The 22,969-nt window shown below is 41.0% G+C and overlaps 2 protein-coding genes across 3 annotated transcripts in view; both read left to right on the top strand.

The window, feature by feature from the left end:
• The first annotated feature begins 1,064 nt into the window (after nucleotides 1-1,064).
• Nucleotides 1,065-1,562, top strand: LOC130837384 (N-alpha-acetyltransferase 50-like). The gene has a single exon (XM_057710279.1). It carries the CDS (start codon nucleotides 1,065-1,067, stop codon nucleotides 1,476-1,478), a length of 414 nt encoding a protein of 137 aa, XP_057566262.1. The 3' UTR covers nucleotides 1,479-1,562.
• A 19,539-nt stretch (nucleotides 1,563-21,101) lies between these two features.
• Nucleotides 21,102-22,969, top strand: part of LOC130837380 (zinc finger protein 177-like) — a 37,519-nt gene continuing 35,651 nt past the window's right edge. For both annotated transcript variants that reach the window (XM_057710274.1, XM_057710273.1), the window contains exon 1: nucleotides 21,102-21,412. The gene's annotated coding sequence lies outside the window, so the exon portion shown is untranslated. The remainder of the gene's footprint in view (nucleotides 21,413-22,969) is intronic.

Raw genomic sequence — 22,969 nt, 5'->3', positions numbered from 1 at the left:
GCCATGTGGCTCAGCAAGCAAATATCATATATTGACAAATATGTGTGAAATCTAGGAAAATGGTACACATGAACCAGTTTGCAAGGCAGATATAAAGACACAGATGTAGAGATCAAACTTATGGACACCAAGTGGGGAAAGCAGGGTGAGTGCTAGGATGAACTGGAAGATTAGGATTGACATATATACACTAATATGTATAAAATAGAAAACTAATGAGAATCTGATGTATAACACAGAGAACTCCACTTCACTGTACAGTAGAAACTAACACAATATTGTAAAACAACTATACCTCAATAAAAAAAGAGAAAGAAAATCTATGTCCACATAAAGACTTGCACATGAGTGCTCATAAGCTTTTTTCGTAATAGCTAAAAAGAGGAAACAACCCAAATGTCCTTGAACTGATGAATGGAGAAAGAAAATTGGTCTTGGGTAGATCAATAGAACATTATTCAGCCATCAAAAGGAAAGAAATACTAACACCTGCTACAACACAGATGAACCTTGAAAGCATTATGCTAAGTGAAAGAAGCCACACACAAAAGGCCATATGTTGTATAATTCCATTTATACGAAATGTCCAGAATAAGCAAATCCAGAAAGCAAATTAGTGGTTGCCAGAGAATGGAGAGTGACTGTTAATGGTCAGTAGTTTTGTTTTTTTTTTTTTGGAGGGTGACTCAAATGTTCTGGAATTAGATAATGGTGATCTATGTACGACTCTGTGAATATACTAAAACCACCAAATTGCACACTTTAAGAGAATGGACTTTATGTGAGCTATATCTCAGTACAACTGTTATTAAAATAAAATAAGGTAGGAAAGGTCACAGCGCAGCGGCGAGTACCCCCTGTGCACGTGGAGAAGCGGTGGCACCAGCGCGACCGCTCGCCCCCTCCGGAGACGCAAGGCTGCGCTCCACTCTCCTCCTGCCCTAGGCAAGGAGGCCGGCTTGTGGGGTTCAGTGGCCGGAGCTGAGGGCGGGGAGAGCTCACGGCGGCGGCGGCGGCAACGGCGTTGATATCGGTGGTGACAACGACCTCAGCAGTTGGAGAAGATGAAAGGTAGCCGGATCGAGCTGGGAGATGTGACACCACACAATATTAAACAGTTGAAGAGATTAAACCAGGTCATCTTTCCAGTCAGCTACGATGACACGTTTTACAAGGATGTGCTGGAGGTTGGCAAGCTAGCAAAACTTGCCTGTTTCAATGATATTGCAGTAGGTGCTGTATGCTGTAGGGTGGATCACTCACATAATCAGAAGAGACTTTACATCATGATACTAGGATGTCTGGCACCATACCGAAGGCTAGGAATAGGAACTAAAATGTTAAAGCATGTCTTAAACATCTGTGAAAAAGATGGCCCTTTTGACAACATCTATCTGCATGTCCAGATCAGCAGTGAGTCTGCAATTGACTTCTACAGAAAGTCTGGCTTTGAGATTATTGAGACAAAGAAGAACTAGTATAAGAGGATAGAGCCCGCAGATGCTCATGTGCTACAGAAAAACCTCAAAGTCCCTTCTGGCCAGAACCCAGATGTGCAAAAGACAGACAACTGAACAAATTACAGGTGAACTTTCTTGCACCTGCTTGTCGCCAGATAAAAGAGAGGCCCATTGGTTCCCCTCCCCCCTCTTTTAAAGCTTTCCCCTTTCCTTGTTCTTGTTTTTCCTCCTTTCAGAACTTCCTTCCCTTTCCGCTAAAAGTTTTAAACTTTTAAGGACTTATTAATCGTGTTTGGATTGTTTTAGTTTTCTTATTTTTGTGAGGCAGTTTGATTGTAGGAAGGAGAAGGTATAGATCTGTTTAGTTTCACAGTTAAGATATATAGTCCCCAAAATTTGAGTGTCAATTTCAGTTTTGTTTTGTTTTTTTAACGTCCTGCTTTCACATTGAAGGGCAGAGCCTACAAAATATTGTATATTTCAAAGGACAAGAAGGAGCAGCTGCAATATCTTGTTCTCTAACTCATAGACAAGTTTAGTGTGTTTGTGGTACTTTGGGTTTTTCAAGATTTTGTGGGATACTAATCCCTATACATTGCCTTCACTCCACCTTTTGTCCCTCTTAGTATTATCTCAGGAGGTGGACCATTGTTATCCTTGTAAGAAATACGAGGCTTATTTTGTTCTGTTAAGCAGTTATTTCTTCCTTCCTCACTGGTGGCTGAGGGTGGGTGGGACAGTCTGAGTCCGTAATATTAATACTTTGGTCTCAGTATTGGAGTTAAACTGCTTTTTTGCTAATGAGTGGGCTGGTTGTCAGCAGGTCTGTTTTCCCTGCTGTTGATTGTTACTAGTGGCATTAACTTTTAGAGTGTGGGCTAGTAGGATTAATTTTTTTTAATATCCCAGCTAGAGATATGGCCTTTAACTGACCTAAAGAGGTTTGTTGTGATTTGCTTTTTTTTTTTTTTTTTTTCCTCCTGTCCTTTTTCTTCAGTAAACCCACAATAGTTAGTCAAATCTTAAAAACAGAGTTGATGTCCTTATAGGTCAATGCCCCTAAATAAACCTGAAGCAGGTGTTGTCTCTTGGACATATTAAAAAATACCTCAAAGGAAGCTTAGATGGACTTGTGGCACAATAAATGCATTTAATGTCAGCTAATGCCGGCTGTTAGAAGTGTGGCCGGGGGAGAAAAAGATGGCGGCGAAGTAGAGAGACGTGGAGTGCATCCCTCTCCACAGATGCATTGGGAATGCACGGAAGGACGCAGTCATTCCCACAGAGAACCAGCTGAACACCAGCAGACGGCCTCGGACACCGGAAAGGGCTGCGGAGAACCTGACATAGCCGGTAGGGAGGCATCTACGAGGGCTCAAAGAGGGTGAAGCGGCGGAGCTGTGGCAGACGGGAGGGAGTGAGAAACATACGGAGGGTCCGCAGCGCAGCTCAGCGTTCCCGGACCGAGACATCGATCCGCGGCTGAACGGAGGGTCCAGGAGCGGGAGCGTGGGAACCGGAGAGCTGGTTCAGGGGGAGAAACATTGTTGCCGGTAGAGTGACGGACCGAGAGGACAGGAGGGAGGAGGTCCGCGGAGAGGAGTGCCGATCCCTGAGAGCTGCCCGGCCATGATGGCGGTTGGAGGCTGCAGGCTCCCGGGCGGGGGGGAGGAGCCGCACGCATAGCCTCTCTCTCTCTTTCTGCGCCTCTGTAACAGGCAGCGGAGAGACGCCCTGCGGGGCCACATAAGGCGCTCAGGGATAACAAGCACCCTCAGGCGCTCGGGCGGGGCTAGATTAAAACTCCTTGCAACGCCAGCAGCAGGGAGGCTGCCGAGAGAAAAAAAAAAAAAAAAACAGCATCAAAAAGAAAAAACCCCGAGAGAGGCCTAACTCTAAGACTTTCTGTGTACGCCTGAGCCACCAGCGCCCTCTGCAACAGGCACCTCCAAGCCTGACTGAAGCAACAGTGCGCCACTGCTCACTCCCTCCCAGGAGAAGGAGCCACTATTGCACCCTCTCCCTCCCCACACACCGAGGCTTACAGACGAACAATAAAGGAACCTCTGCTGGTCACAGAATAACGCAAAAAAAAAAAAAAAAAAAACCCAAGGCAAGGAAAAGGACACTTACAGCTGAGACGCTAAGGAAACAGAAATAGTAGTATCAATACCTATTGAACTGGTCCATTCGGGGATCAGTTCTGGATTTTTTTTTTTTTTTTTTCCTTTCTCTTTTTTTTTTTTTTTTTTTTTTTGATTTATTAAATACGATCTTAGCCCTAAGGGATCTACAAGTTTTACAACATAATTTTATAAGGATATTTTTTACTCTTTTTTTTTCTTTTTTTTGCCTTTTAAAATACTTCTATATCTAGCTAAGTTTTTGGTAGTACGGACAAAATATCTTTCATACTTTCCTTTCATCCCTTTCTTTTATACACTTCTATTCCTTTCTTTTTCATTGCATATTTCCAACCACCTTACGCTCTTCTGTTCCCCTTTCTTCCAGCCATTTTAAGTGTATTTTATCTTAACATACTTATAAGCAACACTATCGGTCTGCTCAGACTCCTTGCTCTATTCTCCAGATGATGCACTGCCTTGGTATTAATATTAGGCTTTTGTCTTTATCTTAGTTCTTAGTACAGTTGTCTAATTACATTCTGAGAATCTCCATTCTCTCTGGTGGTACTCCAGCTCATTTCTATATTTGATCCTAGCTTACAAAATCTCCCTGGATTGATGTTTGTATGTGTAGGGTGTTATTTGTTGTTTGTTTGCTTTTGCTTTTGTCTCTGATTTGTTCTGTTTCAGTTGTCAATTTCTGCTGGGTTTCTCTCTGAATATCTGATAGCACACTGGGGTTCTGCAGGTCTTTCTAGAGCCTTATGTCCTAACGGATTCAATAATTGTGTGTCTTATACATGTATGTGTTTCCTAGACTGAATATTCGTCTAATCCAATACTTGGACATTAGTCTGAGGCTTGGACAGTCTTCTATAAACACCTCTATCACCAGGACAAGCAACCCCAAAAGCTTGGACAACCATGAGGAAACAAAGAAACACCATGCAGGCAAAGGAGCAGGAAAAAAACCCACAAGACCAAATAAATGAGGAGGAAATAGGAAAAATGCCTGAAAAAGAATTTAGAGTAATGATAGTAAAAATGATACAAAATCTCGATAACAAATTAGAGAAAGTACAAGAAACAGTTCATAAGAACTCAGAAAAACAAACAGCAATGGATAACAAAATAACTGAAATTAAAAATACTCTAGATGCTATAACCAGCAGAATGACTGAGGCAGAAGAACGAATAAGTGAGTTGGAAGATAGAATGGAAGAAATAAACGCCACAGAGCAGGAAAAAGATAAACAAATAAAAAGACTAGAAGACAGCCTCAGAGACCTCAGTGATAACCTTAAACGTACCAACATTCGAATTATAGGCATCCCAGAAGAAGAAGAAAACAAGAAAGGGTCTGTGAAAATATTTGAAGAGGTTCTAGTGGAAAACTTCCCCAACATGGGAAAGGAAATAATGAACCAAGTCCAAGAAGCACAGAGAGTCCCATACAGAATAAACCCAAGGAGAAATACACCGAGACACATATTAATCAAACTAACGACAATTCAACACAAAGAAAAAATATTAAAAGCAGCAAGAGAAAAGCAACAAACAACATATAAGGGAAAACCCATCAGGATAACAGCTGACCTTTCTACAGAAACTCTGCAGGCCAGAAGGGAATGGCAGGATATACTGAAAGTCCTGAAAGAGAGAAACCTACAGCCAAGAATACTCTACCCAGCAAGAATCTCATTCAGATTTGAGGGAGAAATCAAAAGCTTTCCAGACAAGCAAAAGTTAAGAGAATTCAGCACCACCAAACCAGCCTTACAACAAGTGCTAAAGGAACTTCTCTAAGTAGGAAACACAAGAAAAGGAAAACACCTACAAATACAAACCCAAAACAATTAAGAAAATGGTAATTGGAACACACATGTCAATAATCACTTTAAATGTCAATGGATTAAATGCTCCAACCAAAAGACACAGACTGGCTGAATGGATACAAAAACAAGACCCTTCTATATGCTGCCTACAAGAAACCCACTTCAGACCAAGGGATACATATAGACTGAAAGTGAAGGGATGGAAAAAGATATTCCATGCAAATGGAAGTCAAAAGAAAGCTGGAGTAGCAATACTCATATCAGACAAATTAGACTTGAAAGTAAAGACTATTAAAAGAGACAAGGAAGGGCACTACATAATGATCAAGGGATCCATCCAAGAAGAACATATCACAATGGTAAATATCTATGCCCCCAATATAGGAGCACCTCAATACATAAGGCAAATGCTAACAGCTATAAAAGGGGACATCGACAGTAACACAATTATAGTGGGAGACTTGAACACCCCACTTACATCAATGGACAGATCATCCAAACAGAAAATAAATAATGACACACAAGCTTTAAATGACACATTAGACCATCTCGACTTAATTGATATTTATAGGACATTCCATCCAAAAACGACAGACTACACTTTCTTCTCAAGTGCACACGGAACATTTTCCAGGATAGATCACATCTTGGGTCACAAATCAAACCTCAGCAAATTCAAGAAAATTGAAATCATATCAAGCATCTTCTCAGACCACAACGCCATGAGACTAGATATTAATTACAGGAAAAAAACTGCAAAAAATACAAACACATGGAGGCTAAACAATTCACTATTAAACAACCAAGGAATCACTACAGAAATCAAAGAGGAAATCAAAAAGTATCTAGAAACAAATGACAACGAAAACACAACAACCCAAAACCTATGGGACGCAGCAAAAGCAGTTCTAAGAGGGAAGTTTATAGCAATACAGTCCTACCTTAAGAAACAAGAAAATGATCGAATAAACAACCTAACCTTACACCTCAAACAACTAGAGAAAGAAGAACAAAGAAACCCCAAAGTGAGCAGAAGGAAAGAAATCGTAAAGATCAGAGCAGAAATAAATGAAAAAGAAAGGAAAGAAACCATAAGAAAAATAAATGAAACTAAAAGCTGGTTCTTTGAGAAGATTAACAAAATTGATAAACCATTAGCCAGACTCATCAAGAAAAAAAGGGAGAAGATGCAAATCAACAGAATTAGAAATGAAAAAGGAGAAGTCACAACGGACACCTCAGAAATACAAAACATCATGAGAGACTACTACAAGCAACTATATGCCAATCAATTGGATAACCTGGAAGAAATGGATACATTCTTAGACAAATACAATCTTCCAAGACTGAACCAGGAAGAAATAGAAACCATGAACAGACCAATCACAAGTACAGAAATTGAGGCAGTGATTAAAAATCTCCCAACACACAAAAGCCCAGGACCAGATGGATTCACAGGCGAATTCTATCAAACATTTCAAGAAGAGTTAACACCTATCCTTCTCAAACTCTTCCAAAATATTGCAGAAGGCGGAGCACTCCCAAACTCATTCTATGAGGCTACCATCACCCTGATACCAAAACCAGGCAAAGATGTCACAAAAAAAGAAAACTACAGACCAATATCACTGATGAATATAGATGCAAAAATCCTCAACAAAATACTAGCTAACAGACTGCAACAGCACATTAAAAAAATCATACACCACGATCAAGTGGGGTTTATCCCTGGGATGCAAGGATTCTTCAATATACGCAAATCAATCAACGTGATACATCATATCAACAAATTGAAGGATAAAAACCATATGATCATTTCAATAGATGCAGAAAAAGCTTTTGACAAAGTTCAACATCCATTTATGATAAAAGCTCTCCAGAAAATGGGCATAGAAGGAAATTACCTCAACATCATAAAAGCCATATATGACAAACCAAAAGCCAACATTGTTCTCAATGGAGAAAAACTGGAAGAATTCCCTCTAAGAACAGGAACAAGACAAGGGTGTCCACTCTCACCACTGTTATTCAACATAGTTTTGGAAGTGTTAGCCACAGCAATCAGAGAAGAAAAAGAAATTAAAGGAATCCAAATTGGAAAAGAAGAAGTAAAATTATCACTCTTTGCAGATGACATGATACTATATATAGAAAACCCTAAAGACTCTACCAGAAAACTGCTAGCACTCATTGATGAGTTTAGTAAAGTAGCAGGATACAAAATTAATGCACAGAAATCTCTTGCATTCCTATACACTAACAACGGAAGAGCAGAAAGAGAAATGAAGGAAACTCTCCCATTCACCATTGCAACCAAAAGAATAAAATACCTAGGAATAAACCTGCCTAAGGAGGCAAAAAATCTGTATGCAGAAAACTTTAAGACATTGATGAAAGAAATCAAAGATGACATAAACAGATGGAGGGACATACCATGTTCCTGGATTGGAAGAATCAACATCGTGAAAATGACTGTACTACCCAAAGCAATTTACAGATTCAATTCAATCCCGATCAAAGTACCAATGGCATTTTTCACAGAACTAGAGCAAGAAATCTTACGATTTGTATGGAAACGCAAAAGACCCCGAATAGCCAAAGCAATCTTGAGAAGGAAAAATGGAGTTGGTGGAATCAGGCTTCCTGACTTCAAACTATACTACAAGGCCATAGTGATCAAGACAGTATGGTACTGGCACAAAAATAGAAAGGAAGATCAATGGAACAGAATAGAGAACTCAGAAGTAAGCCCAAACACATATGGGCACCTTATCTTTGACAAAGGAGGCACGAGTATACAATGGAAAAAAGACAGCCTCTTCAATAAGTGGTGCTGGGAAAATTGGACAGCAACATGTAAAAGAATGAAATTAGAACACTTCCTAACACCATACACAAAAATAAACTCCAAATGGATTAAAGACCTACATGTAAGGCCAGACACTATCAAACTCCTAGAGGAAAACATAGGCAGAACACTCTTTGACATCCATCAAAGCAACATCCTTTTTGACCCACCTCCTAGAATCATGGAAATAAAATCAAGAATAAACGAATGGGACCTCATGAAACTTAAAAGCTTTTGCACAGCAAAAGAAACCATAAACAAGACTAAAAGGCAACCCTCAGAATGGGAAAAAATAATTGCCTATGAAACAACGGACAAAGGATTAACCTCCAAAATATACAAGCAGCTCATGCAGCTTCATACCAAAAAAGCAAATAACCCAATCCACAAATGGGCAGAAGACCTAAATAGACATTTCTCCAAAGAAGACATACAGATGGCCAACAAACACATGAAAAGATGCTCAACATCACTCATCATCAGAGAAATGCAAGTCAAAGCCACAATGAGGTATCACCTCACACCAATCAGAATGGCCATCATCACAAAGTCTGGAAACAACAAATGTTGGAGAGGGTGTGGAGAAAAGGGAACTCTCCTGCACTGTTGGTGGGACTGTAAGTTGGTACAGCCACTATGGAAAACAATTTGGAGGTTCCTTAAAAAACTACAAATAGAACTACCACATGACCCAGTAATCCCACTCCTGGGCATATACCCAAAGAAAACCATAATCCCAAAAGAAACTTGTACCATAATGTTTATTGCAGCACTCTTTACAATAGCCAGGACATGGAAGCAACCTAAATGCCCATCAACAAATGAATGGATACAGAAGATGTGGCATATATATACAATGGAATATTACTCAGCTATAAAAAGGGATGAGATGGAGCTATATGTAATGAGGTGGATAGAACTACAATCTGTCATACAGAGTGAAGTAAGTCAGAAAGAGAAAGACAAATATTGTATGCTAACTCACATATACGGAATCTAAAAATGGTACTGATGAACTCAGTGACAAGAACAGGGAAGCAGATACAGGGAATGGACTGGAGAACTCGAGGTATGGGAGGGGGCGGGGGGTGAAGGGGAAACTGAGAAGAAGCGAGAGAGTAGTACAGACATATATATACTACCAAGTGTAAAATAGTCAGTGGGAAGTTGTTGTATAACAAAGGGAGTCCAACTCGAGGATGGAAGATGCCTTAGAGGACTGGGGCAGGGAGGGTGGGGGGGAATCGAGGGGGGGGCGTCAAGGAAGGGAGGGAATATGGGGATATGTGTATAAAAACAGTTGATTGAACCTGGTGTACCCCCAAAAAAAATAAAATAAAATAAAAAAAATAAATAAATAAATAAATACTCTTTACTATTGTTCTTTAAAAAAAAAAAAAAAAAGAAGTGTGGCCACTGAACATTTGATTTTAGAGGAAAAGAATATCTAGACAGTATTTTTGAGGAAAACATAGCTGTGCTATTGCTTATCGTTGGAGAACATCCCAGATTTGCTTACATTCTGTGCCTGTGATATTGAGTTTAAGGATTTGGGGGAGGGGAATTGTTAAACATATTGCTTCTATTCTTGGAAAAAGTAGAAGTCTAGAAGTATTAATAACACAAATGTCACTGTGACCTCCTCTACTGACAGTACTGGTTTATGCCAGATTGTTTCCTGGCACACAGGGTGTGGCTTTAAAGAGTCCATAACTTTTTGTAAGATAGAAGACATCTGAAATTTTCATGTTTTCCTCCATAATCCCATCTCCAATATTTAAAATTTCCTACATTGCCAATACTGGTGGCCCAAGAAATGTTTTCATTAGACTTTAAAACAATGCACAGGGCTTGAGTGGTCTGTCATTTGACTTTAAAAGGAAAGGGAGTCGAGGGAGGGAGGGAATACGGGGATATGTGTATAAAAACAGATGATCGAACTTGGTGTACCCCAAAAAAATAATAAATAAATAAATAAAATTAATAAAAGGAAGGTTGATTTGTAATATTTATCCTCTTATGTAAGTTCTGGCATAAAAGTTTTATCTCTTCAAATATGTTGAATGACAAAATTATTTTACACAATGTTTATGCACATTTTATAATCTTAAGTTCTTATCTGAGAATATAAAAATACAAGGTACAATAGACTTCAGCAGTCTTAGTTGAGTGCCAAGAATCATATAGAAAAGGAAGATCCGTCAAAGAGTGTCTACAGGGTTCTAACATTAAGATAGTAAAAATGTAGACATACCATGCTGGTTTCTTGGGTATCACTTTCTTTTCTTTTTTTTTTTTTTAATTTAATTTATTTATTATTTTTTGGGGGATACACCAAGTTCAATCATCTGGGGTATCACTTTCTTAAGCAGTCCAAATCTAAGCTTAGAAGAAAAGTTTAACATTAAGCACCTTTACCTTCATGGATAAGCTTCAGCTTGCTCTTGCCAGAAGAGTGCTTGAGTTACAGAAGGCATAATTAGTTTGAAGAGTTCAGCCTTTTTGTAAACTTCAGATATCAAAATAGATTTTGATAATAAATGAGTTTTGTGAGATGACACTGCCTCTATTTCTATAATCATTTCACCTGGACTATCTAATCAGTCCTATGTATGTATCCCTAAATGTGGTTAATGAAAACCGAATAGCTGCCTCATGACAATTAAGTACATATTATTTATGGAGGAAAAAATATTAAATTTTGAATTGAGTGTGTTGGCTCCCGGTCATTTTAGTGTTTCTTTTCCCACACTAGTCACTGACTTTAACCTAAATTGTGTTTGTGAAGGATGAATTGTCCTTCATCAAACTTACATGAAATAATTCCATCCACTTATGGAGGGAGAGAATGTAGAGGAGGTAGAAGCTGGGCACTAGTTGATGTGCCTATGAGTCAGTAAAGACTGAAATAATGTCCCATATTGAGTTGGTTGTTTTGAAATTTGATAAAAATTATCATTGAGGTAAAACAATTCTATTAACTGGAAGATCACAGGATATATCCATCATATTTCAGGGCAGGTAGTTTTTTCTGTGGGGCAAATAGGTAAAAATTATATTGTATGGTAATTGCATTAAGGTTCTAAAGAAAAGAATCTGCAGAGAAATCTATGCAATATGTAATCTGTCTAGATTAGTTTTCATTTGGGGAAAGAAGTTCTGAAATATCCCCAAAGCAGTTTACTCATCAATTGAAAGTCCTCCAAAAATAGAACTATCGGGAAACCATGATATTTGGGGTGGAAAAGAAAAGCTCCCTCAGTTTTTTGGAGGAAATAACTTTAAAAATACTTAAATAGCTAAGTTTACTTGGTGCAGTTAAGATTTAAACTTGTTGATTTTAATATTGCTGTTACATCTGAAATAAATTTATGCGATGTTCTGGTAAAAAAAAAAATCAGGTAAAACAATGAAAAGAACTGAAATGAAATTGAATTTTTCTCCTTTTTTGGCCACTTCTCGCATCTGGTGGAGTCTTAGTTCTGCGACCAGGGATTGCACCAGGGCCTCAGCAGTGAAAGTGCCAAGTCCTAACCACTGGACCACTAGGGAATTTCCTAAATTGAACTTTTAAATGACCACCATCTATTGAGTCTATACTGAGTGCCAGGTACTGAGCTATACTGGTGTCCCAAGACAATTCTGAACAATATCAGTGATTGAATGCTCTTTCCCTCTGGGTGGACCATTCCCACCTCACAGCCTCACCCCTGGTTTCCTAAGTATTGTCTCATTTAATCTTCACAACAACTCATGTGATAGGTGATTTCATTACCGTTAATCTTTTACAGAAGATGAAATAAAATTCATATTTTATGACAAGACAAGAAAAATTTAAACATAATTTTGGGGGGCCCATTTGGGCCTCCTCCCTCTCCTTAAGTGTATATTGGGCATTTGCATTAGCCAGACCTTCTTAGTAGATAACCTTTCTTCTTAATCTTGTAAGGGGTCCCAATAACCCATGACCTACTACTCAGTGCTTTAGATGTAAGATCTGGATTGTGTAAACTGTCAATGAGACATTATTTGACTCTAACCCTTTGTCTCAAAAACTTACATAATTGTGCTTTGACCTCTAACGAGCAGAACAGTCCTCAGAGCTTTCTAAAAGACTGTCTCCCACCTTATAATCCTTAGGTTGGCCTAAGTAAAATTTTCCATTTTTATGAAAAACAAAAACAAAAACACTTTGTATTAGGCAACAGCATTTGGGCGATACTCTTGGGACAATCAGATCCTCTACTGCTGGCTACAAATGACCACCAGCTTTAACCCCTAATCTGTGACTGTGCCTCTTCCCCATAGTTGAAAAGCCAAATCTAGACACAGCTAAGCCTTTTTATATTCTGAAGGGGGCAGGGCAGAAGCCTCTTATAGCATTAGAACCCAGGAGGCAATAAGAAATTCTCATGACAGGCCTCCCATCCTCTCATGTTCTGGGAGGGTCACAGGGCCAACACACAGATTCACCACAGGTCAAGTCTTTGCCTGTATGTGTGGATAGAGGTAAAGTCTCAAGGGCACCATGGTAGAGCCATTTCTCTACACCTCTAGCCCTCAATCTTTCATTCATCTAGCTAAGAATTCTTTTTTAGGTACTTTTTGTGGTAGGCAGGATAGTGCCCCCTGCCAAAGTTATCCATGTCCTAATCCGCAGAACCTGTGAATGTTGCTTTATATGCCCAAAGGGACTTCCCAGGTATGACTACATTAACGCTCTTGAGATGGGGAGAGTACCATGGGTTATCCAGGTGGACCCAATGTAATCACAGGGAACTTTATAAGTGAAAACAGGAGGCAGGAGTCAGAGAAAGAGATGTAAGGATGGAAGCAGAGGTCAGAGTGATGTGGGGTCATGAGCCAAGGAATGGAGGCAATCTCTAGAAGCTGGAAAGGCAAGGAAATGAATTCTTCCCTTCAGCCTGAGGAAGAAATACAGCCCTGTGGATACCCTGAATTTAGCCCAGTGAGACCTATTTCCGATGCCTGACCTCTACAGGTATGAGATACAATACTTATGTTGTTTTAAGATACTGTTTCTGGTAACCTGAAAAGAAATGTTCACATATTGAGGTATGGGGAAGTCATTCTGGCTTATACATGAGTTTACTTGCATTTTTATGCTAACTAAAATAGGCTGTTTGTGGTATATCAAATGTACATTGCACATCTGCTTTAATTATTAAAGAGAAGGGTTCATTGACCGGAAGTAAAGAATACCCATGCTAAAAATGGATGCCATTTGGGATGCCAGTGCTGGTACTCCTTCTGTACTAAGACTCCCTTTCCAGGTGCCAAGGCCATACTGACTAGCTGTGCACATGCTGATCTGTTGTTTTTGTTTGTTTGTTTGTTTGTTTGTTTTAAAGATGATTTTTTTAATATTTATTTATGTATTTAGTTGGTTGTGCTGGGTCTTAGCTGTGGAAGGCAGGCTCCTCAGTTGCAGTTCCAGAGCTTCTTAGCTGCGGCTTGCTGTCTCCTTAGTTGTGGCACATGGGCTCCCTAGTTGCAGCCCTGTGGCTCCCTACTTGCAGCCCTCCAGCTCTCTAGCTGTGGCATGTGAACTCCTAGTTTCAGCATGCAGGATCCAGGTCTGCGACCAGAGATCGAACCTGGGCCCCCTGCACTGGGAGCATGGAGTCCTATCCACTGTGCCACCAGGGAAGTCCCTGATCTGTTTTTGTTTTTGTTTTTAAACCTTGAAGGAATGTGTCCCTGACTTGCTTAATGTTCTTTGTTCTCACAAGACATACGACTGTGCTGAAAACCATGCTTCTCTAGAGCAGTTTCTCAAAGTAATCTGGGAAGCTGGCTTCTGGGCTATAGTCCTCAGTTTGGCTCAAATAAAACTCTTTTCTATTCCTATCGTAGATTGCTTATTGATTACTTTTGTCGACACCTGTTATAGCAGCAATAGGGGACTAACACAGATATCCTAAGAAATTGTACTGATAGGGCTTGGACTAAATGGTTCTGTTCCTTTTAGGGAATATCTGACAAGGGTGACTGGGACCATGACTCCCACTAGGGTGATTCGAGGTACACAGAGAATATACCACAGCCAGTGTCCCCATCCAGTGCCAAGCCCATTAAATATTGGGCCAGGTACAGCAAGAAGTGCTGACAGCCAAACATACCCTGCTTTGACTGGCCAGCAAGAAGTCCAGGGTAATATGATTGTTCATTACCACTCACAGGGCATGCAGGATCCTAGTTCCCTGACCAGGGATTGAACCCACTCCCCATGCAGTGGAAGCTCAGAGTCTTAACCACTGGACCTCCAGGAAATTCCCATATACCAGAGTGTTTAGAGCAATGTCATCATCTGTGGAAAAGTTACAAAATAGGCACCAACAATAGTAGGATAAGGCTAAAGAGAATAATAGTGTCCAGAAAGTGAATTTTGTCCTGTCATTTCAAGTTCAATCTCAGGTGAGGATGCTTCTCCCAGGGAGGCTCTTAAAGTGTCTAAATGTGGGCACCCACTTCAGAGGTCACTGTGAGGCATAGAGAGAAAGTTTGTGGAATGAGACCTTGATAGAGTTTTACCATGTTGATTACAAATTCAGCATCCTCATTTTACTGCAGTTAAACTCATGTTTTTTCATCTCCAGAGACCCTGGAGACGAAAATATTGAACCAATTTTATAAAAATGTTTGTTACCCTACAGAGTTTCTGTTAGGGATGGTGGGAAAATTTTGGAGATGACTAGTGGGGGTAATTGCACAATATTGCAAATGTACTTAATTCCACTGAGTTGTACACTTAAAAGGGTTAAAGTGGTAAATTTTATGTTACATATATTTCACCACAATTTTTTTAAATGTTTGTTGTCCTTCACTGTCTTACCTCATTGGTTTCTTTTGTCCCTGAGTAGCATGTCAGCTATACACACTCTTTCTGATCTCCCAGGGGGAGCAAAGAAAGAAGCTGGAGAAAGTGGACAAAGGACTTACCCTGGGCCAGTGTGCAGGGAAGCCCCAGATATTGGGAGAGAGGCCCTATCATTCCTAATGATTACATTTCAAAGGAAAGGCTCTCAAATCCTTAGAAACACTTCAGAGTTATGAGATACAAATCCTTAGAAACACTTCAGAGTTATGAGATACGTATTCACAATGGTAAGCCTTTTAAAAAATGTTCTGGGCTTCTTAGGTGGCACAGTGGTTGAGAATCTGCCTGCCAGTGCAGGGGACATGGGTTCAATCCCTGCTCCAGGAAGATCCCACAAGCCACGGAGCAACGAAGCCCGTGCACCACAACTATTGAGCCTGCGCTTTAGAGCCCGTGAGCCACAACTATTGAGCCCATGTGCTGCAACTACTGAAGCTCACGCGCCTAGAGCCTGTGCTCCACAACAAGAGAAGCCAGGGCAATGAGGAGCCTGTGCACCACAATGAAGAGTAGCCCCCACTCACCGCAACTAAAAGAAAGCCTGAACACAGCAAAAAAGACCCAACACAGCCAGTAAAATAAATAAATAAATAAACAAACAAACAAATAAATTTTTTTAAAATGTTCTAAGAATGAGAGGGCAGGGGCCTGTCATCAGGTATTGGCTAAGACAGTAACTTCTCCTGGAATTGTTGAGCTTTTTCAGGAAGGCATTTTAATGGGGGGGGGGTGGGGGTGCTGGGGTCATCCTAGAGACACAACCTTATGCTGCTAGAAGCCATGCTAGACTTTGGTCAAATTGCTTAGTGCAGGAGCTTGGGTGGAATTTTTATGTACGAAGAGTTCTGTAGTCCTCACTGCCTTTTACCTTCTTCCACTACCCATTCCATATTTCCTTTGACCTCGGTTGATCATGTTACTTGCTTAGTAGGGTGACTAAAACCTCATTCCTGAAGGGTCTGAGCCATTAGTACTCCCACCTGCATTGGGTTGTGGAGATTTCAAGACCTTATTCAGAGGACCAGGGAATACTAAGAGATGCCCTTGGAGATCTCCTAAATCCCAGACATACCCCCTCCCACTGTGTAGAAGCAACCCAGTTTCCCCTTGGTAATCAGGATCAATCACCTCAACTGGTGCAGTAACCACCCCTCCCATCTTTGTTGATTTTTTGATGATCCCAAAGTTGCTAGGTGGCAGTCTTGGCTTCCAGTTCAGTAGAATCATTATTATGTCTTCTGGTGGAAGAATTCTTCTCTTTGGAGCCAAGACTGAGGCAGGTTAATAACAAAAGCAGGGAAGGAAGAGGCAAACAGAAGAGAATGCAAGCCTCAGGGAATAAGTAACTTATGGCCTCTTTCACAAAGATCCTGCTATAAACAGCCCAGACATCTGAGTCAAGGAGATAAGGGAAAACCTAACTTCTGCACTCTGGCCTCTGTACCTTGCCCCTGCCTAGATAAGCATAGCTATAGGCTCCCAAAAAAGCACGGGAACTGGTTTATAAAAGGGGAAACTTTTCTTTGTTTCGGGGCTCAGTCTTTGGATGTGAATCCACTGGGCCTGTACCGGTACAATAAACATTGCTTCCTGTATTGCCAGCCTCGGTGTCCTGCCTACCTCTACCAATTCCTTCAACAAGACCTTTAGATCAGCACAACCCATCATGGGGATGGAAGCAAAATTTTGCTAGTGGATCATTAGGGGTAATAGTAAGTGGAACCATTCCCATTTCCAGCCCTTGGTGCCTAGACCCATGAATCCTGGCTGTGGGAAACACAGCACCATATATTGGATGCTGATTTAAATCATACACCACATTCTGGAGGTCATTACCCCAGCCATGCAAGCCTTTGCTATCTAGATGCTACAGCTGAATCTTCAAGAGGCCATTCTAGAATAGTTAAATGATTCTCTAAATGTGTTAAAATGTCATGAACATGCTATGAAATGAGTTTCTTGGTTAGAAGTGATACTGTGTGGAATAACATGAGGGTGCATTGGTATTCCACAGTTGGTGGGTTTTGGCAAAAACACTGAAGACACAGAAGGCAAATTCATATCCAGAGTTGTGTCCACTCCACTAAGAAACAATCACTTCCCTTTACGTTATAGACGTGGTCCAATCAACCTGCCACCTGGTAAATGGCTGATTCTTCCAAGGAATGGTGCCATATCAGTGGCTCAGTATTGATCTTGCTGTTGGCATACTGGGCACCCAGCCTGGGCTTTAGCAGATCAGCCTTGGTGAGTAGTAGTGTTCATGAACCAAACTCAGTCCACTTGCCCGGGTGCAGTAAAGCCAATGTACTGCCACCGGATTGTGATGAAGGAAAGTGCAGCGTTTATTGCAACATGCAGAACAAGGAGTCCAGGGCAGCTAGTGCTTAAAAGACCTATACTCCCAAAGGTTTTCAAGGAAAGGATTTTAAAGACAGGGTGAGGGAGGGGGATTGTTGGGTGTGTGATCAACTGGTGTACATTCTTCCGATTGGTTAGTGGTGAGGTAATCAGGACTCAACATCATCAACCCTCTGGTTCCAACCAGTCTGGGGCTTACATGCTTGTGGGCAGCATACAGTTAACTTCGTCCATCTGGTTGTAGTTTCAGTATCTGCAAAACAGCTCAAAGGATATGGCTCAGAATATTATCTATAGCCCTTGAGAAGGAACTAAATCTCCTTGAATTTAATGGCTTAACTACTATTATTTTGTTTTGCTTGACTTTTCCTTTCTTTCTGCATTATCTCACTTCTCTCATTAAATTTATCAACTAAAATTTTTCTACAGACAAAAGGCAGGTAAAGGACATTGCGGGGGGGAGGGGAGCTCCTATTCTGGGAAGCTCTCATAGGATCCTGCTCAGTTACAGTAGTCCATATTGCTAAGCCCATGCATATCTTCCATCCCTGCCACCATGGCTACTTTGTTCAGGAGCCCGCTGGGAGGACAAGAACAGCTGGAGAAGGAAGCTGATTAATATCCACAGAACCAGTTGCCCTATTGTCATGGTGACTCTGCAGATACAGAACAGACACCCCACCCCAAATTTTGTTTGGATGTCAAGACTGATTCTGCCACACACACACACACACACACACACCCCAAGAGGGTATGAAAATGTTTATAACTTACACTACAAATGACCCTTGGTATATGAAATAGATAACTAATAAGGACCTACTTATAGCACAGGAACTCTACTCGATACTCTGTAATGATCTATATGGGAAAAGAATCTAAAAAAGAGTGGAGTGGACATTTTATATGTATAACAGATTCACTTTGCTGTACACCTGAAACTATCACAACATTGTAAATCAACTATACTTCAATAAAAAAATTTTTTAAATGACTCTTGGTTCAGCAAACTGAAATAACTCTATTTGTAAATGGCCATCAAATATCAGTTTTTGAAGACACTAGAGACATAATACTTTCCACCATTAATTTCTCTCAGCTTTCCATGAACATTCCTCGGAGCAATAAAAAGTTCTTGAAGGTGGGACTTACTAACCAAACATATTCACATTGTCTCCCTCTCCCTCTCTTTCTCCCAATCTTGCCTGTCTCTTTGGGACCCTTAATTCTCAACACATCCTTCTCAGTTCTTCACCCCCACTGACCTTTTAGATGAGAAATTTTGGCTCATTGTAGAGCCAATATTGGGTGCACACTTGAAAGATGCTGTTGTTGTTTTTTAATCTCTCAGACTCATGTCCTAAAATACTAATTTATGGTGGCTTTCCTTGATGACTCTCCATTCTTGTGTCTCCAACTCACTTCCCCTTTATAATTACTTCAGTTTTCTGATTTACTTTCCTCAGTACCTGATGTCTCATCTACAGAGGCAACTTCATCTACAGATGTGGGGAAAAGAAAGATTATAGAACCCATATGAATCAATATAACCCCATAATGCCTCTGAAAATTGCGCCAGTCTCAAATCTCAAAGCACTAGAGGCAGTATGACCTATTGTTGCACATTCTATATGAGCTTACTCATTCCGTGTACTAGTCTCTGCAACACTCCTATCCCCTTAAAAAATAATAAATAATAATGAGAGTGAATATTGTTTTGTAAAAACACACAAGGGCTACAAATTTTATTGTGTGCCCACATTTCCCGTGGCCCCCAACCCAAATGCCAGTCTGGCTTCTTTACCTCTGAAATCAACATACTTCACAGTAGTAGGTCTCTCTTCAGCTTTCTCTAGTATTCCTTTACATCCTGACTCCCAATAATTTTTCAGTTTCATGTGGACTGTGACGCCACAAGTCTTCACTAAAAGCCCCTAATACTTCTTCCAGTTTCTCAGCTATAATCTCCAAGGCTTTCGACTTCCCTATTCGTCTACCTTGATTCTAGGTGTAGATAACTTACTTTTTGGCGCACGGGCTTAGTTGCTCCGGGGCATGTGGGATCTTCCTAGAGCTGGGATCGAACCCGTGACCTCTGCATTGGCAGGCGGATTCCCAACCACTGCGCCACCTAGGAAGCCCCGATAACTTACTTTTATATTCACCTGATCTAACATCCGCTCAAGAGGAATCTCTTTATCTCTGGAAAACTTTGCTATCTAAAGCCATAACGTTTCTGGGAATTCCCTGGCAGTCCAGTGGTTGGGGCTCGGAGCTTTCACTGCCAGGACCCGGGTTCTATCCCTGGTTGGGGAACTAAGATCCCGCAAGCTGTGCAGCAAAAAATAAACAAATGAACAAAGTTACGAGGATAAATTACAATTCAATCAGATTTAGTAGGTTTATTATATAGTTTATGACCATAACGTTGGGAAACAAGTCCTTCACACCAGAGTGAATAACGCCATTTAAAATTCCCTTTCCTTTTACTGAAAGACAACTTAAATGATTCCTAAAGCTTCTCATAGGCTGTGCATTGCCACCTTAATTATTTGCCTCCTTCTATGGCATGACTATTAACACCCATGAATCTCTGCCGCGGGAGGTCACTGCACAATTAGCCTTTGACCAACTCCAGGCTGATACTGAGAACTCCTTCCTCGGTCTCCCAAATTACAATAATCTGGGGGTTTGGGGGGGGTGTTTTGTTTTTGTTTTTTTCTGTTGGTAGCTGAAGTAGATTGTCAAGCTCAAAAACATAATGGAAACCAGAGTCCAACTGGGTATTACAGTCACTCTCGCAACACAATAGCTAAAGAATCTCCTCATTGCTTCTGGACATCAGCCTCAGCCACCTTAGATTAAGTTAGCAGAAGCCATCTTAGATTTAAATTTATGGTCACCTCTTCACCTCCAGTGTCAGAAGCCCCAGACTGAGATGCCGAAGCGTTTGTTCCCTGTCGCCTTAACTGCAGTTTGTACGTAGCTCCCTCCCCAGGAAAGGGGAATCACAGAAAGGAAGCTAAACTATATTGAAAAAAATGACTGGTGCACAGGGAATTTATGTTGCCACGTGAAAAAGTCAAGTACAGCTATGCGGTAACTGCATACATATCTCCGTGGGGAAAGTGCAGCAAGAGTTGTGCAATGACGCGTATGATGCTTTCAACTATGTACCAAATTTTGAAAGCAATTGTTATTCCTGTAAGACATGTAAGATACACGGGCTATGGAGGAAAACAAACCACAGCGCCGATCCTGTGCCACAGACTCGCCTTCTGGGTCCGGACCCACCTTCCCATCACCTCTCCGCGGGAGGAAAACTGTAGCTGTCCGCCTGTGGAAGCGAGAAGCGTGGCCTCGGGGGTCTACCCAACCTCCGCGACCCCGCCCCTTACGCTATGGGGGGGTGGGGACTGGGGGGGCGGGGGAGAGACTGCAAGTGCGCGTGCGCATTTGAGTCTGCGCGTGCGTCAGGCGGCGGCTTTGAGTGGTTCGCGACTGTTGCCTGAGTCTGAGGTAAAATTTTCGCCTCTTGGTGTCCCGCCTCTGTGCGGTTAAGCGCGAGAGAAGAAACACCAAAGAGGAGGCTTGAGGTCCGAAGACGCTGGCCTCGCGCGCTGACGTGGCAGCCCCGGCCTCCCGCCGGCACTCTTGGGCGACGGCCCTTTCCCCGAAGAGCCCGGGCCCGCTTGGCCGGCTGGGGTGCCGGCGGCTGCTCTGGGAGGAGGCGGGTCGGCCAGGCCTTTTCTCCATCCGCGGTGCTCCCGATTTTAAAAGCCTCCAGAACAATCTTTGGGTCCTTTCTCCACAAGGAAAAGGAGTAGCATCTCTGTCGTTCTCGTCACGGTGACTCCGGCCCCAGTGGCCCCCGGGCCCCGGTGAGCACTCAGTGGTTTTGTTCCGGCCATGATGGTCGGTCATTGAAGTTCGGTATGTTATGTTCCGTTGGAAAGAGAAAGCTTTGCAGGTTATTAGGGAGCACGTGTGTCTGATCTAAATAAATGCATGAGTGAAGGAATTCATGTAAATAATAAAGCCCTGTAAAGCCCCAAAGCGTCAAAATATAGGGGTCTCTGGGAAGGAAGACGATGTAGGCTGGTTTCTGTTAGTAGCAGAAGTTGGAATTGAATTTGCCGTAAGTAAGATGAATTTTTGACGGGTGGATTTTTCTTCCAGGTATTCATCTTAATTTTTTTTTTTTTTTGGACGCGTTGTACAGCTTGCGGGATCTTCGTTCCCCAACCAGGGATTGAACCCTGGCCCGTGCAGTGAATTCCCTCATCTTGAATTTTTTATCTAAAGAAAATCTGTGGCGTCAATAAAATGAATATCTATGACCCCTTGATCTAGATTCACTAAAATTTTGTCTCATTTGGCTCTCGTTATGTATATTACAATGAACCATTTAATGGTAAATTGCAGACATTCACTTCCCTCTTTAACCTTCAGCGTGCATCTCCTAAGAATGAGGACAGTCTCCTACTAAGAACAAAACTCCGTTGTCCAGCCAAGAAAATCAAAATTTCTCCAGCTTTCCAAAAGTATCTTTTATAGTTGTTGGGTTTGGGGGAGAGCTAGGATCCAGATAAGATTTGCACATTGCATTTTGGCTTTAGATCTCTTTTACCTAAAACATTTGCCTGTATTTTTGGTTCCTGCAGATTCCAGGAGATTTATATTGTAAAATGTTGGCATTCTGTTAGGGTGTTTTCATTTAATTAACTTGTCTCTCTCATAAAGTGGACATTGCCTCTAGAGCAGTAGGGTCTAATACAATGTGAAGTACACATTAATTAAGAAAAATTTAGTAGCCAAATCAGAAGAAAACGTACATGTGTTGTTATTTTTAATAATATATCTTATCTAACCCAATTTATCCAGTTCTCAATATGTCTAACTGTTGGTGAAATTAATGACTAATGTAACAAATATAAAATTATTAATAAGGCATCTTACATTTCTTTTCTTTTGTACTGAGTTGTTGGAATCCGGTGTGTATTTTACACTTAAGCACATCTCAATGTGAATGCTAAATTTTTGTTGGAAATTCTTGATCTTATTTAGCTTTACTCTTGAAAAAGTAGATTTACAAACCCAGATTGTTCCAAACATACTGAAAAGTTTTTTTAGTAACTGAACAATTTTATTTCTGAACTTAATTAAAACTAAGTAAAATTAAGAATTCAGTTCCTCAGTCACACTAGTCACATTTCATGTTCACAGTAGCCACATAGAGCGAGCCAGTGACTACCAAGTTAGACTGCAGTTTTAGAGACTTGAGAATTTTCTAGGCGATGTTGTTTTGTACTTCATATTGTATCCTATCAGGCACATAAATGCATGTTATCCCATTGTGTATTAGGAATGCAAAGCATTTAGTCAAAGTGCCCATCTCTCTCGTATAGTCACATTTTTCTTTGTGGTAATCTGTAGGT

The sequence above is a fragment of the Hippopotamus amphibius genome, chromosome 15 (assembly GCF_030028045.1).
Source record: "Hippopotamus amphibius kiboko isolate mHipAmp2 chromosome 15, mHipAmp2.hap2, whole genome shotgun sequence".
In the NCBI taxonomy this organism is placed as follows: Eukaryota; Metazoa; Chordata; class Mammalia; order Artiodactyla; family Hippopotamidae; genus Hippopotamus; species Hippopotamus amphibius.
Note: the sequence above shows the minus strand (reverse complement) of the source record. Positions and strands in the feature narration are given on the sequence as shown.

Excerpts from the sequence above, each read along its gene's own strand:
- LOC130837384 (XM_057710279.1), top strand. The coding sequence starts at position 1,065 with ATGAAAGGTAGCCGGATCGAGCTGGGAGATGTGACACCACACAATATT.